This window comes from Brachyistius frenatus, unplaced genomic scaffold, assembly GCF_029030835.1.
Source record: "Brachyistius frenatus isolate BFR_SWC_R1_liver_20210118 unplaced genomic scaffold, ASM2903083v1 Contig_124, whole genome shotgun sequence".
Classification (NCBI taxonomy): Eukaryota; Metazoa; Chordata; class Actinopteri; family Embiotocidae; genus Brachyistius; species Brachyistius frenatus.
This window is the reverse complement of record NW_027210723.1, coordinates 113,139-128,744: the sequence shown is the minus strand read 5'-3', so window position 1 is coordinate 128,744 and position 15,606 is coordinate 113,139. Positions and strand designations below refer to the sequence as shown.

Genomic DNA, 15,606 nt, shown 5'->3' with positions numbered 1-15,606 from the left:
AAAAGAAAAGACTCGTAATATGAATTATTTTTTAAATACTTGCAGATAGTTGAACAAGCACCAGTTTAATTTGACCCGAGGAACATTAATGCCGCTTCTTACGGTTCCTCATAACAACAGGGTTAAAGTTATTTCCCACTTTTTTTTTCTTTTTTTTTTTTCCCCACTGCTCGTGAACGTAACATCGCGGGTTTCTCTGAAGTTTGACGGGAGAAGTGGGCGGAGCTCGGGCGAGCGAAGAATGCTGAGTCACAGTGACGTCATTCCGCTCCGCCTGAAGACATCACGTGTGTGTGGAAGGAGGAGGACGTTCATATGTGCAACAGCACCGACCTCCGCGCAGCAGACCGGGCCGGCGACACCGACATATTTACCGGCTCACCTCGCTGCTGTCATCCCGTCACAGAGCTGCACATTAACCGCACTGATTAACGTCCTCTTTTTTTGTTGTTGTTGTTTTTGTTGTTGTTGTTTGTGTTGTTGTTTTTTTTATTGGATCCGCTCACGCGGTTTGAACGTTACGGAGCTAACCAGACATTAGCAGGTGATGAGCAAAAAAAAAAAGGGGGGGCCCTGTTTCTTCTGCAGCTAAGGTTACCGACAGGGCACGCCGCTTAAACTGCACCCCCCCCCCCCCTCCAACCCCGCAAGACCCCTTCCTCCATTCGGCCCCGTGAGGCTCCCTCCCCTCGCAGCGTCCCGAGGAGCTCCGGACTTTCGCCGCTCGTCCGGACCGAGACTTCATGCGAGCTTTCCGCCACTTCCACAAACTAGCTCGCTAGCTAACTCTCGTCCGCAGCAGCAGCAGCAGCAGCAGGTCGGTGCACCAACACACCTCCGAGCCTCGTCGTGTGTGTGTGCGCGCCATGGGTTTACTGTCACAGGGGTCTCCGCTGACCTGGGAGGAAACCAGGAAGCACGCCGACCACATCAGAAAGCACGGCATCATTCAGTTCGTCAACATCTACAACAAGGTGAAGGATCGTCAGAGGGACGTGTTGAAATGGGGCGACGAGGTAAAACAACAAAAAAACAACCAACACATTTCTACCTCCGTTCATGTTTTTGATCCGTCGGTCGTGATGGTTGCGGATGATGCAATGGTGGCCTTTCTTTTTTTATTATTTTTTATTTTTATTGATATGGGATACTTCGTTGTTGTAAATCTTCCAACTTTTAACAGTATGTACACAAAGGTAAAGTAGTGATCGACATGTTCTCATTAATCAGTCGCTCCTAGACTATAAGTTTATTGATAAGAGTCTTAACTCGGTTGCAGCTACTTGGATGATTGCTGTTTTACGCATTTGCAGCAAGTCTGGAGATTTTTTTTTTTTTTTTTTAACAGGAAAATTATAAAGTCCAACTTTGTCACGAGGGGCAGCATCACTCAATCCTTCAGTTTCCTATTTCTACCACGTCCTCTACGTTTACTCAACTCGCAGACACTCTTTGTTGAGTAAACATCTAACATCATTCCTGCTGTACAACATGTAGTAAAAGTGCCTGTTGCCTGCTTTCATTGAAGAACGTCACTGGTGTTTTTCTTTGCCCGCCGCCGCCACTGCCGCCGCCAGGCCCACAAAACTTCAGTGTGCCACAGCTTGAACAAAGTGTTTTGATTTCAAGCGATGTGGAATGCTGTTGTTGTAGATTAATCCCTCTTTCAGACAGAGAGATTACAGGGGAGCAGCGTCAAAGTCAAGGAAACGCGACTGATGGATTGGAATGGATGTGATGGCGTCCCAGCCTGATCTTAAAAAACCTGGGCTTTGTGCCGCCAGACTGGAGCCGTCTGCTTTAGGTGGCGCGTTTGAACACTTTGCGTTGTTTGCTTTCAGGTCGAGTACATGCTGGTGGAGCTGGATGACAATGACGAGACGGTTCGACTGGTCCTGAACGGCGGAGAGGTTTTGGAAACGCTCCAAGAGCAGGGTGAAAAGATAAACCCCAAGTAAGTTGTTTTGTTTTGTTTTTTTGTCTTCGCAGCGCGTGTCAGCTGGAGATTTTACAGACGTTAAAACTCCTCGATGTCTTCACACCGTGGACTTTTGATGGAGGTCATTTTTCTTTGCGGCGTTCAGATTCTGCTTGAATTACTTCCCGCCTGCCAGATACAATTATTTTGTCTGGGAGTGATATTTACTTTCACGAATGCGTTGTTGCACTCGGCTGGAAAAACAAGACACTTAAAATAACATGCAAGTGAACGCAACGCGGTTAGTGAGAGTTTATTGTGGCTGGCAGCGAGCCGCGACGATGGTATCAGATATCGGCCTCGTATAAGACGCGTCATAAAAAGCAGCGGCAAGATTAGACAAAGGACGGCTCACAACCATCGCGGGACGCTCACTTTCATTGGTAATTAATTTGCTATCACTAAAACCACTCAGGCACCGACGTAAGGTTGAGAAGTGGCGCCGACAGCTCCCTGATATAAACATGTGAACGTGAGCAGTAACGGTTGATATCAAACCCCCCCGAGTTCCTGCACAGAAATACGTCGGTGCGACTCGCGCGCGCTGTCGCTGCTCATTTAAGGTCCGATTCAAGCGAAGTCAACGTCCTTCAGCTGCTACAGTAACAATGGGATTTTTCTGCCCTCTCTGGTTGGTGCAGAGCACTTCGTCCATCATGTCTGTTACTTTATTTTATTTTTTTTTTACTTCAACCTACATAAAGACAAATCACCCGTGTTTGTATGAAATTTATCCCCCCCCCCAAAAAAAAAAAAAAATCCCATTGTGGGAGTCAAGTGATCAGAAACGCAATACGAAAGGGAAAAAACAAAATGTCTATGTCCCAAAACTATATTCATGATTTCTGTCTTTTCTGTAATATTCTATTTTTGTTGAATACTTTCACCTCATCAGGCGTCTAAAAAGCCCAAAAAAGAGCAGCGTCGTCCGGCAGTCAAAACCTGTCATGTCTCTCGCATGCTGCTTATTACACACAATGATTAACATACGCAGCTATGTGCTTTTTTTTTTTTTTTTTTTTTTTTTAGTCAAATCTTGTTTTTGTTTTTTTTTTCAAATCTCCCGAGTTTGTGCCCATCGAAGGAAATCCTTCAATTTTCTGTAGTTCACAAATGATTTCTGAGATCAGTACACATGAGAAGATTACACGCGTGTCCTGGAATCGGAGCTCCTTGAGACATTTTCTGCAACATTTCGCCCCAAAGCAGATCTTCACACTGGTCCTCCCCGTCCGTCAGCGCGTCGCACATCAGACCTGCAAACGACCGGAGCTGCTGAAGGTTTCTCGCGGACTTATTTTGCATCGGAATTTACATGTAAAATGGCCCTCTAATGCGACATGTCGTCATTGCGCGGCCAAATCTCTTGAGTTGGGTTGAGTACGTCTCCCACAGGCAAGCTGGAATTTTCTTTTTTCCCCATTTCTTCTCCTGTCTGACTAGTAGTCTGTATTTCAACTTAAATAGTAATTGTTTCAATTACAGCTTTTCTCTCATAAGAGTTGTTAAGTTTCCAGTCAACTAACTAAAAGATAAATCGACTAATTGCTGCAACTTGCGGTGTCAACCCGGAAGAGATTTACTCCACTGAACCCGTCGTAAGTTTTGAAATTGTACATTTTGAGCTCGGCTTGTTTGTGGATTTCAGTATTTTTAATTAAATCTCTCCAACAAGACAAACTGTTTAAAAAAATAATAAATAAAGCGAAATCTATTTGTCTCCGCAACATCCGAGGCGTCTCATTTTTCGACTTTTATTTTTGTGAGAAAGTAAGACGCCTTGCGAAGGGGTTTTGGCCGGAGGAGCTTTTCTGGGAACACCGTCTGCACATCGGTATCGCACCGCTTCTTCAAAGAGGGGGAACTCTCCGCAGGCGCTGGAAATGTGTTTGTACAGGCTCGTGAGTGTTTTGCTTTCCTCGCTGCCCATGACGTCGGTCTGAATCGGTGTAGCCGACTTCGCCCGGGGGGGGGGGGGAGTACCGGCGGCAGTGGGAATAGTAGAGCCGACGCATTCCTCATTACTGCCCCTCTGTCGCGCGGCACAATATGCGGGCGTTGCTTCGCCCGTGCCGCGGTCACAGCCGACACGATGAAGACGGAGAGCTCCCGAGTCGACTTTTAATCGCAGCGGTCCTCGTGAGACTCGCTCTCGGCTGACCTGCTGCTTTAACGTCCTCGCGACAAAACGTTTCATATTTTCGCAGTCACCCCACGCTGTGGAGACCGGAGTACGGCAGCTACATGATCGAGGGAACTCCGGGGCAGCCGTACGGCGGCACCATGTCCGAGTTCAACACGGTGGAGGGCAACATGGGGAAGAGACGACGGGAGGCGTCGTCCGTCCTCAACCAGAATGAAACCCTCTGCACCATCACCTCATTCCCAAGGTACCCCGGGACTCTTGTCTCAGCCCCCTCTGATGGTTCTCAATGGAGATCGGAGCCAAAGCGGGTCACTGGTTGGATACGCAGATGTGTAGTTCGTCAATTGGACGTGTTTTGAAAGTAAACATTGATGCTTTTAACTCTGAAAGCGGTGATGGATGTCAAATACGTTTTTGTTGTCGTCGTATTTTTGAGCTGCAGCGATCGATCAGCTGATCCGTCGATAGACGGAAATTAATTGGCAACCAATTTGAGAATGGATCAATTATTTCCGTCACTTCTTTTAGTTTCTCTAATGTGAGGATTTGATGCTTCTCTCTTTCGTATTTAGTCGTTTTGGAAACGCCGACAAAACGAGGCTTTTTTTTTTTTTTTTTAATTTTCGGTCAAAACAATTAGTCATTTCTTTTGGGGGGAAAATGACAGATTGATTAGTAATTAAAGTAATAGTTGGTTGCTGCTAGGTCTGTTACAATTATAACATAATTGCGATCAGAATTGTGTTTCCATCACTATTTCCATGTCGTTTCCACCGTTTGAGGTTTGACTCATTTAATGACATCATCTTATATTTATATTATATGTATATTTAAGTTGTTTTTTACGTCATATCTGCCCTGTGGAGGTTTGTTTACAAAACCCTAAAAGACAAACAGAAATGTAATTTTGTTACATATTTTCCAGTGTTAAATGCCAATAAATGTCTCTCCTTCTTCTTCTTCTTCTTTATAAGCTGTATAATTAAACTACGATTAAGCATAAACTATAATAGCAGCGTTTAAATACAAAACATTTCAATTGAAACATTTCCGTTGTTAATCACAATTGTTTCTTTGACAATGAATCCTCAGATAAAAAGGCGCGGTGAGTCGGCCTTCTAATAGTTGTGTGTGTTTTGATCCTTTGTTTAGGTTGGGTTGCCCAGGTTTCACCAAACCAGAGTCCCGGCCAACTCCCGTTGAAAAGGGCGTGTCAAAGTCACTGTTTTTCCCCGACGAAGCCATCAACGGACACCCGAGATTCAGGTCAGCTTCATGCTTCTAACTTCACGACACTTGGTGTGATTTCTGATGGGACAGTCGAACGTGAACTCGCGATGCGCTGAGAGCTATTTTCACACGAACTCTACCAGAGCTGATCAGAAGCTGAACACAACATGCATCTTGTTTGTGACGTGCAGCCGGTGAGAGACTCCGAATGACGTCACTCCAGCATGTTCTGTTGGCTGCTTTAACTTCGGGTGTTTCCTGTAATGATGTCTGTATTGATGGATTTTCTTCATCAGCACCCTTACCAGAAACATACGTCACAGAAGAGGAGAGAAAGTCGTCATAAATGTGCCAAGTAAGTTTGACTGAAACAAGAAAAACGGTATATGAGACGTAGAGCGTTTTCTTACGGTGTGTTCTGCCGTTCTTTTACATTCCTTTTGGCCAATCAATATGTGGGCGGAGTCTAGTTTAGAACGTGCCGCCCGCTGCGGTCGTAAAACGCCGTTTGAAGGGTTTCATTTTTCCCTCGGTAAATAAACGTGACGACGTTCTTTTTCCTGTTTCAGTCTTTAAAGACAAGTGCACTCCATCTCCGTTTGTGGAAGAGTTTCCCGAGGACGACGGCGAAGCGGCGAGGGCCGCTCTGCCCGACCACATCTACATGGACGCCATGGGCTTCGGCATGGGCAACTGCTGCCTGCAGGTACCGCCGCAACAGAGCGCGCGTCCCGCAGGCTTCGTGGCCTGTTTGTTTTCAGTCGCTGATGTAAATGAGGAGATGTTTTAGAGGCCGGTGTGACTGGGGCTCTACGGTCCTAATAAGTGATTCATGAATGTACTTCAGCCTCTTTTTATGATGCTCGTGTGCAGGTGACGTTCCAGGCCTGCAGCATCGATGAGGCGAGATATCTTTATGACCAACTAGCAACATTCTGCCCCATTGTGGTGAGTAGATAAATGAAACACGCCCCCCCCCCTCCCCATCATATACTACGACTATTTAACTGACCTCGCTCTCAGCAGGACTTTTATATAACTTGTTATTTCATGACTTCATGTTGAAATACCGACGCGGGGCATGACAGTATTTTGCTGCACCATGCAAGACGTTTTTAATGTATAACAGAGCACACCGACAAAAACGGATCGTAACGTGTGTTTTTTCTGTGGTATAAATAACCGCTGCGTCAGAGCGGAGAGTTTGTGGCTTTGTTTCTAAAGTCAAAGGAGAGTAATTACATGCATTGTGTAGGTGAAGCTATTTCAAAAGCAGCATCTGCGCAAAAAGTACGATTTGTTTGAACTACCCGGTGTCCTTTCTGAGACATGTTGGTATCAAGCAGGTTAACTCTTAACATCAACACGCCTGCATGGGAGTTGTTTAATGTTGAACTTATTCTTGTTGAGTTCTGTCACCCTGTTTTTGTCTTTAACAGTGAAATACAATGCATTTCTGACTTCTTTTTTTTTTTTTTTTGAGGTTATATGAACATTTAAAGATGCTTTTGCACATTTAAAAGTTTAGAATTGTATTTGTGGTGTATTGTTGATACTCTGACGTCTCCGCTTTATGAGACGGACCCACTTCAGGGGTAGATTTCTCTGGCTTGGTGCAGCGCCACTTGTCTCTACGGTCACCTTTTTAAGATGGGACTCATTTATTTATCTGTCTATTTGTTGCTGCTATATTTGTCAGAAAACACACTGAATACAGTCTTCACCCCGTGCAGATGGCGCTGAGTGCAGCCTCCCCCTTCTACCGAGGCTACGTGTCAGATATCGATTGTCGCTGGGGAGTTATTTCTGCCTCGGTGGACGACAGGACACGGGAGGAACGCGGGCTGAAGGTGAGCTGAAAGCTGCCTGAAACAAGAGCCTGAAGTTCGCACAAATATGTTTCGGTCAAATCGACAAGATGGTTTTTGGGGGATTTGTTTGATTTGAGGGTTTAGTTGGGGTTCATATTTTCTGTATGTTGGTGTCCTTAGTCATTACTGATCTCTCCGGAGGGGACGTGAGGGCAATAGTGAAACCGAGTTACAGAAAATGGACCCCAACAAAGTCATGACTTTGGTCTTTCACTTAAAAACTCCGCATTATTAGTACGGTAAATTTGACTGTTGGCTAAATGTATAGTTTAAATACAATAAATGTTTTTTTGTATCGAAAAAAGTATTTCTGCAAACCCACCTCTGCGTTTGAATGCAGAATCGGGAGGAAATGGGACAAGAGTTTGGTACCCAAAGATTTCTGGTTTCTGTAGTCCCAAGTAATATCGACCAATCAGGTGTGAGCGGGCGTTGGTCGCATGCAGGTAAACAGTCTTTGCGGTGAGCAAAAGATGCGCAGCGCCTCTTTATCCTCTTCCAACAATTTAGCTTCGGATTAACTTTGTTGAAGTGGTTTGAAAGTATTAGCGACTGCAGTCGTGGTCTGTTACCTCCGTTCTTGAGAAGCAGGCTGTTAATCGAACCGTAAACAACAACAACAACAACAACCAACCCACAGCAGAGGAAGTCTTGGCGTACATCTGTTGCACCGGAGGCTAAAACACTGCCGGACCGGTGTTAGTGGGTCAATCCACTGCTGCAAAAAGACTTTTTCCAAACATGCCAGCTGTGCTGACCGTGATGGTGAAGCCTTTGTTGTGAACGTGAAAGTATTCGCGTTACTCAAAAACGAGTAAAATGCGACCAAAGGAGAAAAATAGTTTCGATGACAGTTTGCTGTCTGTGATTGAAAGTGGTTTAACACTTGTATGTAACACGGCAGGTTAGATAATCGCTCGATGTAATAGTTGGCCCCGTGATAAATGAAGCAGCATCGTGTTCTTTTTGAGAATCAGCTGCAGGGTCTTCATCACCAGCTTCATCTTGCTGAGGATGACTCACGGGCTGAGCTCAGGAAGGTCAGGCGTCCATGTTTGCACTGCATCAGTAATAAGTCAAGTCGTCCGTGGCGTTGTACGCTGTGATATTTGAATTTCCAGATGATTGCGGTGAACAGTGTTTCTCAAGTAGTAACTTCTGAAAGACGGTTACTTTGCAGAAATCTGATCAGAGAGCCGCCGTCGGATGTCCACCGTCCCACGCTCGGGGTTCAATGATGTTAAAAGTGGGATTGGAACGATGCTGGGAAACCTCGCATGAAGCTTCAATCTTTGATCACAGCATGTTCAGAAAAAAAAAAAGAATCAAATGTGCTCAGATTTCAGACTTTCTTAAATGCCCACCTCCTTGTAATGACCGTTGCCGATGTGTGTTTACGCCTGGTTACCGAGCTCTTCCTACAGTTGTGGCGGTTTGGCCACAGAGGCTGCATGTGCTTTATGTGTTACGCCACCGAAGGTCAGGACTCGACTAAAATAGCTTTCCAGCAAACACAAACTCCGCAGTTAGCTTCTCTCTTTCACAACCAATAACTGCATCATTATGTAAATGTCTCATTCTTGACACTCGTCATCTGACTTTCTGTAGTGACGCAACATGTTGTCCGTACAGGGTTCTTTACAAAGTCTTACAAAATGCTTATTTTATCATTTGTGTTTTAAAATATGCATGAATTCATTCCTCCTTGAGAAATGTTTGATTTTTTAGCATAATGTGTTGTTGTTTTTTTTTATCCACATAATCACTCATTTAAAAAAATGTATTTATTCATCTTTTGATATTTGAAAAAACAACAACAACAAAAAAACAACGATCCAGTTATCAGTCAAACTAAATATGCTCAGATTTGTATTTTGAGTCTGATGTGTGAAAATGGGCTTTTTTTTTGTTTTTGTTTGTCTTGCAGCCTTTGAAAAACGACAAATACAGGATCTTCAAGTCGAGGTATGACTCGATCGACAGCTACCTGTCAGGCTGCAGCGAGAAGTACAATGACATAGACTTGACCATAGACGAGGAGATTTACAAGCAGCTGCTCGGCGCAGGTACCGATGTCTCAAATACAAGCATATTAGGCCACACTCACAATCCACAAATACATGTTTGTACGGACAAATAACGACTCATCTTTTTTTTTTTTACGTACACATATAGGAATCGATAAGCTTCTAGCTCAACACATAGCTCACCTCTTCATCCGAGACCCGCTCTCCGTCTTTGAGGAGAAAATACACCTGGATGATGAAAACGAGTCGGATCATTTTGAGGTGAGGATTTCTGTATGATTTTCGTTCTGTGAGCAGAAAAAAAAAAAAAAGCTGATCGCATTTCAAAACGATACATCGGCGACTTCGGTGTGCTTGAGTATTTTTGAGTGTTCTTCTGAACGTCTCGCAGAACCTCCAGTCGACCAACTGGCAGACGATGCGGTTCAAACCTCCTCCTCCGAACTCTGACATCGGCTGGAGAGTTGAGTTCCGCCCAATGGAGGTAAGAAGACGTTCACCTGCGTTTACACAAGAGGCGATCAAAACGATCCGAGACCGTTCATGTCGGCGCCGGGGGCAAGCTATAACTTTCACCAGTAAGTATTCCCAAGCTGCGTGGCTTGATCAACATCAGCGGCCGAGCTCCGTCTCCCTCAGAACGCCGCAGTCGGTCCGGCCGACAGCCGGGAACCCCTTCTTCGGTCTTCTGTCGGTGAAAACATTTAGCGGGGAAACGCTTCACCCGGGCGTCGACATCCTGAAGCACTTCACGGCTCGCCGTTGTCGATTTCCGTCGAGACGCGCCCTCCGTCACAAAAAAAAAACGTGTGCGGCTCTGACGTTGATCAAGCGGTGAAACATTTCCTTCACGGAGGTCGTAGCTTCCCCCCGGCTGTCAAAAAAAAAAGTGCTCCGCTCTGTTCGCGCACGGCGGCAACCTCCTTTGAACTTTTCGATGGCCCCCTCGTACTCAGCGAGGTCGTTCAGTTACTTTTTTTTTTTTTCTTCTTTTTTTTCTTGCTTTTCAGGTGCAGCTAACTGACTTTGAAAACGCTGCATACGTGGTGTTTGTCGTCCTGCTCACCAGAGTGATCCTGTCCTACAAACTGGACTTCCTGATCCCGTTGTCAAAGGTGATAACAGCCGCACGGTTTTACTCTTCGATGAAACATGGAGCCTTAAATCCGTGAATAGGGACGTTTAGGTCTTGCTGATTTGCAAGAGTTTTCGTACGCGGCGATCTGATGCAGGAAAAAAAACAAAAACTGTCTTTTTGTCAGGTTGATGAAAATATGAAGGTGGCGCAGAAGAGAAACGCGGTCCAGGAGGGCATGTTTTACTTTCGAAAGGACATCTTTAAAGGTGTGTAAAACAGGAAGTGCATCTTTAGGTTGATGCTCATTGAGAGACGGAGTGAATCGGATTAGAACACTTCTGTCTTGTCCGCCGACAGGCTGCAACCCGGGCCTCGATGGCACCGCCTCCGCCCAGAACGGCTTGGAGACCGACGGTGCCAATGAAGAGTACACGCTGATGAGCATCGACACAATCATCAACGGAAAGGTGATTATTGATTATCCGTATCGATTATTGATTACCGTATCGATTATCAACTCGGCGGACGGCAACGACAGTCGGACGCCAAGTTCGCCACTTTGGTTCAGACTCGCATTTCTGATGATCCTTTGACTTTTCATGCAGCCTCAGCTGTATTTAGGTTCAGTGCTTAATTTGGTAAAAAAAAATATATATATATATATAAACATCTGCATGTTAGCATGTGTTTTTATTTTTATTGTTTTATTTTTTTTGGGAGCATGTTATACTGCGTTCGCATTATATTGACAAACCTTCCAAGTTATAACAGTCTAGAGATGTCGGGAGCTTTCCCGGGTCGTGACTCGGGTCCTCTCCCGAATTGTCGTGACCAGGGATGAACCCGTGTTGACCGACTTAGTTTAACTTGATAAAAGAAGAGTTGAACATCGGTCAAATAACCCAGGTCTGACCCTCGTCACTGGTTTGAGAAAGGGTTTTTAAGTTTTCCCTCTTCCTCCCTTTCTGTCATCGACTGTCTTCATTGCAGCCACACAGAGTCACAGCTGTCGACTCTGGTCTGGTCTGAAACCATTTGATTAAAAACCGCTGCTTTCTTCTCTCTTTTTGTTTCATCCCCAGGAGGGAGTATTCCAGGGGCTCATCCCGATCCTTAACTGCTACCTGGAAAACATGGAGGTCGATGTGGACACCAGGTGCACCATTTTAAATTATCTGAAGCTCATCAAGAAGCGGGCCTCAGGTAAACTCCAGTAACGGTCGGCACGAAATGTTCTCGGAAGCCAAAAGCAGTTTTTCTTTTCGTGCAGCTTCACCTCTGACCATAAACTCCTTCTTCCGATCTGAAATAGGCGAGCTGATGACGATGGCCAAGTGGATGAGGGAATTTGTCTCCAAGCACCCGCAGTACAAGCAGGACAGCGTCATCACTGACAAGATCAACTACGACCTGTTCAGGAAGTGCGACAGGATTGCAAAAGGTGAAGAGCAGTGCCCCGAGCTCATCGGAAACCCAGTGAACAGGTTCAAATGAGAGACGCTGCAGAAACGCATCGTCATGATAAAAACGCGCATGTGAAGAAAGACCAAATGTGGCTCCGAACGACACGGGTCCAAATGTGAGAGAATGCAAAACAGCATGTGTGTGTTGGTAAACACACCTGCATCAAATATATGTGTACATATACTGTATGAGATTTTTATGATTACAAAATTATTTTAATAGGATTAAGACATGCAAAGAGTTGTGTAATAGAAAATCAGATGTGTATTTATTTTTGTCTGGAAATTCAGCATATCTGTGTGAGAATGTAAATGTAGCAAAGGGTTGTACAGTAGTCTGCTTCTAATCTTGTGTTCTGTAAATACTTGACTTCAGCTCTTTTAAAACATTAACATCAACTTTTACTGTTCTTTTTTTTTTGACCTGGATACGAGCTTTCTTTACATTTGATTGATATCCTTTTTTTTTTTTTTGCATTAAGGGAACGGTTTGCTTTTTGCTCTGCTGACATTGTAGTGGGACCTTGAAGTTGGTGTTGCATTCGAGTGGAAATGGTGAACCATTGTTTGCAATGTGATACTGTTTCAAAATAAATCTGTGCAACAGTAAGTTAGTTTTCTTACAACTCTAAATAATGCTGCGTGTTTAAAGGGGTCACACCACCACAAACGCGTCACTGAGCTCACTGAATAACCGCTGCATTATCTATGAAAGTGTTCCCAAAACCAAGCATGTAAATTATTTGATTAAGTCCCTTTATGCTCTTTTAAACGGGTTCTGCATTAAAGAACGCAACTGAGAAACTGCAGCCGTTCTAGCTCTGTGAGGTTGTACTCTTTAACAATGGTTGAAATGTGATGTCGACCATGTTTTAACGTTGGCTAATTTCCACAAAACACAAACGGCAGCAGAGAATTATGGGAACGTGTGCAGGTAAAAAAAACCACAAAAAAAACACAAATAAACATTAAAATTGTGACACTATAATGACGACATACAAATTCAGGGGAACACGGTGATTGCGGTTCATTTTCTGGGACTGAACGTGCAAAATTTCATGGAATTTGTCGGCATGTGGGGCTAAACATCCAATTAAAGGATCTCAAGTAGAGGCATTTAAAAAAAAAAAACTTTTATATGATTATTGACTGATGTGTTCCAATGAAATGTCTGTAATCTAATAAATGCCCACCAGCCAATACCTGATCATGTTTGACCACAAGATGGTGGTATTGAACCGTGGTTTCACACAGCACTGAGCTGCAGTGACAGACGAGAGCTATCCCCTCAGTTTGACCTCTTGGATAATGATAATGATTGTGGCTGATACAGGCCTACCTCCACTGCAAAAGAATTTCCAGCACAAACAAACCACTCGGACTCACTGTTCCGATTGAGATCAAATTAGTCTGAACAGTTGGTCTTCAAAATTTTGCATGCATTTTGTACATTTAAATTTCATCTGAAAGTAATCTGTAACAACATCCTGTTGATGTGATGAGCTGCAGACATCTGTCTGTCTAAGGTCTGTTTCTGGAAACTTTACAATGCAGCGAGGATCAGCATACCAGTGATGGCTCTTCTCAATCTTATTATTGATTAAGTGGTAATTATATAAAATCACCATTAGCCCGGCATGTTTATTAGATTATATTGCAACAGACCATAATAATCAGTGTTGTTTCCATTGGAGACAGTATCTTCCGTGATAATGCAGCAGTCGTACATGATCTTCTGCCCACAGTCCCACTTAAAGTCAATAATAATATTTAACACTTTCAGTTACGTGCAGTTAACACTACTTGGAGATAATCATAATTTCCACAAGTCTGTTATTTTGGTTGCAAACAAAGATTAGCCTTAAAGCTGCACTAATCAATATATGTATATTAACAATGACTCTGCAGTTCTCCTCACTTCTATGAAGTCCTTCAGCATAATTTATTCCTTCGACTTTGCAGCCTTCAACTTTAATGTTTCAACTATAACCTGTATATAAAAGTGGATGTAGCATCCAGATCTAAAAAATGAGGCCCATGTGGAAGTGCCTTAAAGTGCAGTACCACATAGGGCCACCAGGGCTTGGCTCCAAAAAGGCTCCGGCTCCATTGGCTCCCATTCAACTTCTCTTATGAAATACAAAGTTAATTCTTTTTTCTCCACGTGTCAGTATGGTGTCATTCACTAAAGTCACTCCTTCTTATTGGTTTTCTGGGGTCCATCTGAAAATAATCCCATCATTAATTAGATAAGCGGTATGTTTGAGGGCATGTCTGTTTGATTGACAGGCCTGCGGTGCAGTCAGGTTTCCACTATAGGTGTGAGGATGTAGTGCCCTCAGAGCTTGAGTTTGATCCACTGCTTGCTCCTCCTCAGCTCGATCAAATGTGGTCACCGCTGGCTCGGAGAAAGACAGATGGCCACGGCCAAAATCCAAACTTGATTTCACAAACCAGTGGGTGACGTCACGGTTGCTTGCCGTTCGGTTTCATCACTGCACTGATTACATAGTTTTTTTTTTTATCAGCAGCTGTTTACAAAGATAAAGCTCTGGTAAATTGATGCTACCTGCTCAGCACCAGTGGCAACTAGATAACGTTAGCAAGAAGTTGGTGAATGTATTGGAGCAATCAGCTGCTGAAGAGTCATGTGTTTCCTTCAGGAGTCTGTGGAGACCAAAAACAGAGAAAAAGGTCAAGTGCATATTGGTTACAGTCATTGGATGGTCATTAACGTGACTCCAATGAATGTTACTGCTCGGTAACATGTTTGCTGTATCAGCCTTAATATGTCGTGGTTGTGTTTACAGATTGTTTCTGTTGCCCCCAAGTCGCCAAAAATAGATAACAGGTTTAAATCACAAAAATGAGAACATGAGAGTGGATTAGGTCTTTGAGACAGTTAGGGAGTCATAAAAGAATTGAACAAATTGAAATTTTGACAGGTTCATCCTCTGGGCACAATGAATCAATCTACATGGCTCATTAGAAATCATATATCATAATTATATTATACTTTCATTTTTAACATCAAACCTGACTTGAGACTACAAAACCTCAGGTTAGGTTAGGTTAGGTTAGGTTAGGTTAGGTTAGGTTAGGTTAGGTTAGGTTAGGTTTAGCAATACTTAAAATCACATTATTACAAAATAGAATAACAGCCATCATATCGCATAAAAAAGACCACCTTTGTTCAAAGAACTGACAATAAACAGCTCTTCCACTTTCATCATTTCAGATATTTACTGTTAATAAATGGTTATATATCACAATAGGTCTGTTGTAAATGTTAATAAGCAGTTAATAGTGTCATGTCAGAGGAGGACTTTCCCGCAATCCGGCAACCCAAAACTTGTTTTAATTGTTTACAACTGTATAATCTACAAAGGATGAATAAATACTGTATTATCCATAAATATATACATTGATTTATAGATGATTCATGCCTCAATAGAAAGTGGTTATATGACAACTACAATCAGTTACGTTGTCAATTCAGACTCATAAACATGTATTTATTTATATAGTACTAAATCACAACACAAGCTACTTCAAGGCATTTAAAGTAAAGTCCTTACAACAGAATGAATAAAGTTAAGTGACCTTTTCCTGCAAAATCATACTCTGCCAAATAAATCATAAGTACAATAAATCTAAGTTTTCGACTAAAAATTTGTATAGCAACAATTAAAGTGAAAATGTAAAAAGTTAATACATTCTAAATGACCCCGATCTCCTTCATTCACACAGTCATCACATGCCTGCCTCGTGTTGGGAACCATATTCCTATTGAACTGCAATTAAAAGAGGACA

General features: G+C 43.3%; 1 protein-coding gene across 2 annotated transcripts; it reads left to right on the top strand.

Moving 5' to 3' along the window:
• The first annotated feature begins 275 nt into the window (after positions 1-275).
• On the top strand, positions 276-12,403 carry gclc (glutamate-cysteine ligase, catalytic subunit). Of its 2 annotated transcripts, XM_069714001.1 has the most exons (16): positions 276-1,016; positions 1,842-1,954; positions 4,186-4,368; positions 5,277-5,390; positions 5,651-5,709; positions 5,924-6,060; positions 6,228-6,302; positions 7,088-7,204; positions 9,153-9,291; positions 9,401-9,513; positions 9,644-9,736; positions 10,263-10,367; positions 10,515-10,596; positions 10,688-10,797; positions 11,413-11,533; positions 11,643-12,403. In XM_069714001.1, the coding sequence occupies exons 1-16, from the start codon at positions 867-869 to the stop codon at positions 11,822-11,824; spliced, it is 1,893 nt and encodes a 630-aa protein (XP_069570102.1). In that variant the 5' UTR covers positions 276-866; the 3' UTR covers positions 11,825-12,403. The 2 variants fall into 2 exon arrangements, with proteins under 2 accessions (XP_069570102.1, XP_069570103.1); XM_069714002.1 differs by lacking the exon at positions 4,186-4,368.
• Positions 12,404-15,606: the final 3,203 nt, after the last annotated feature.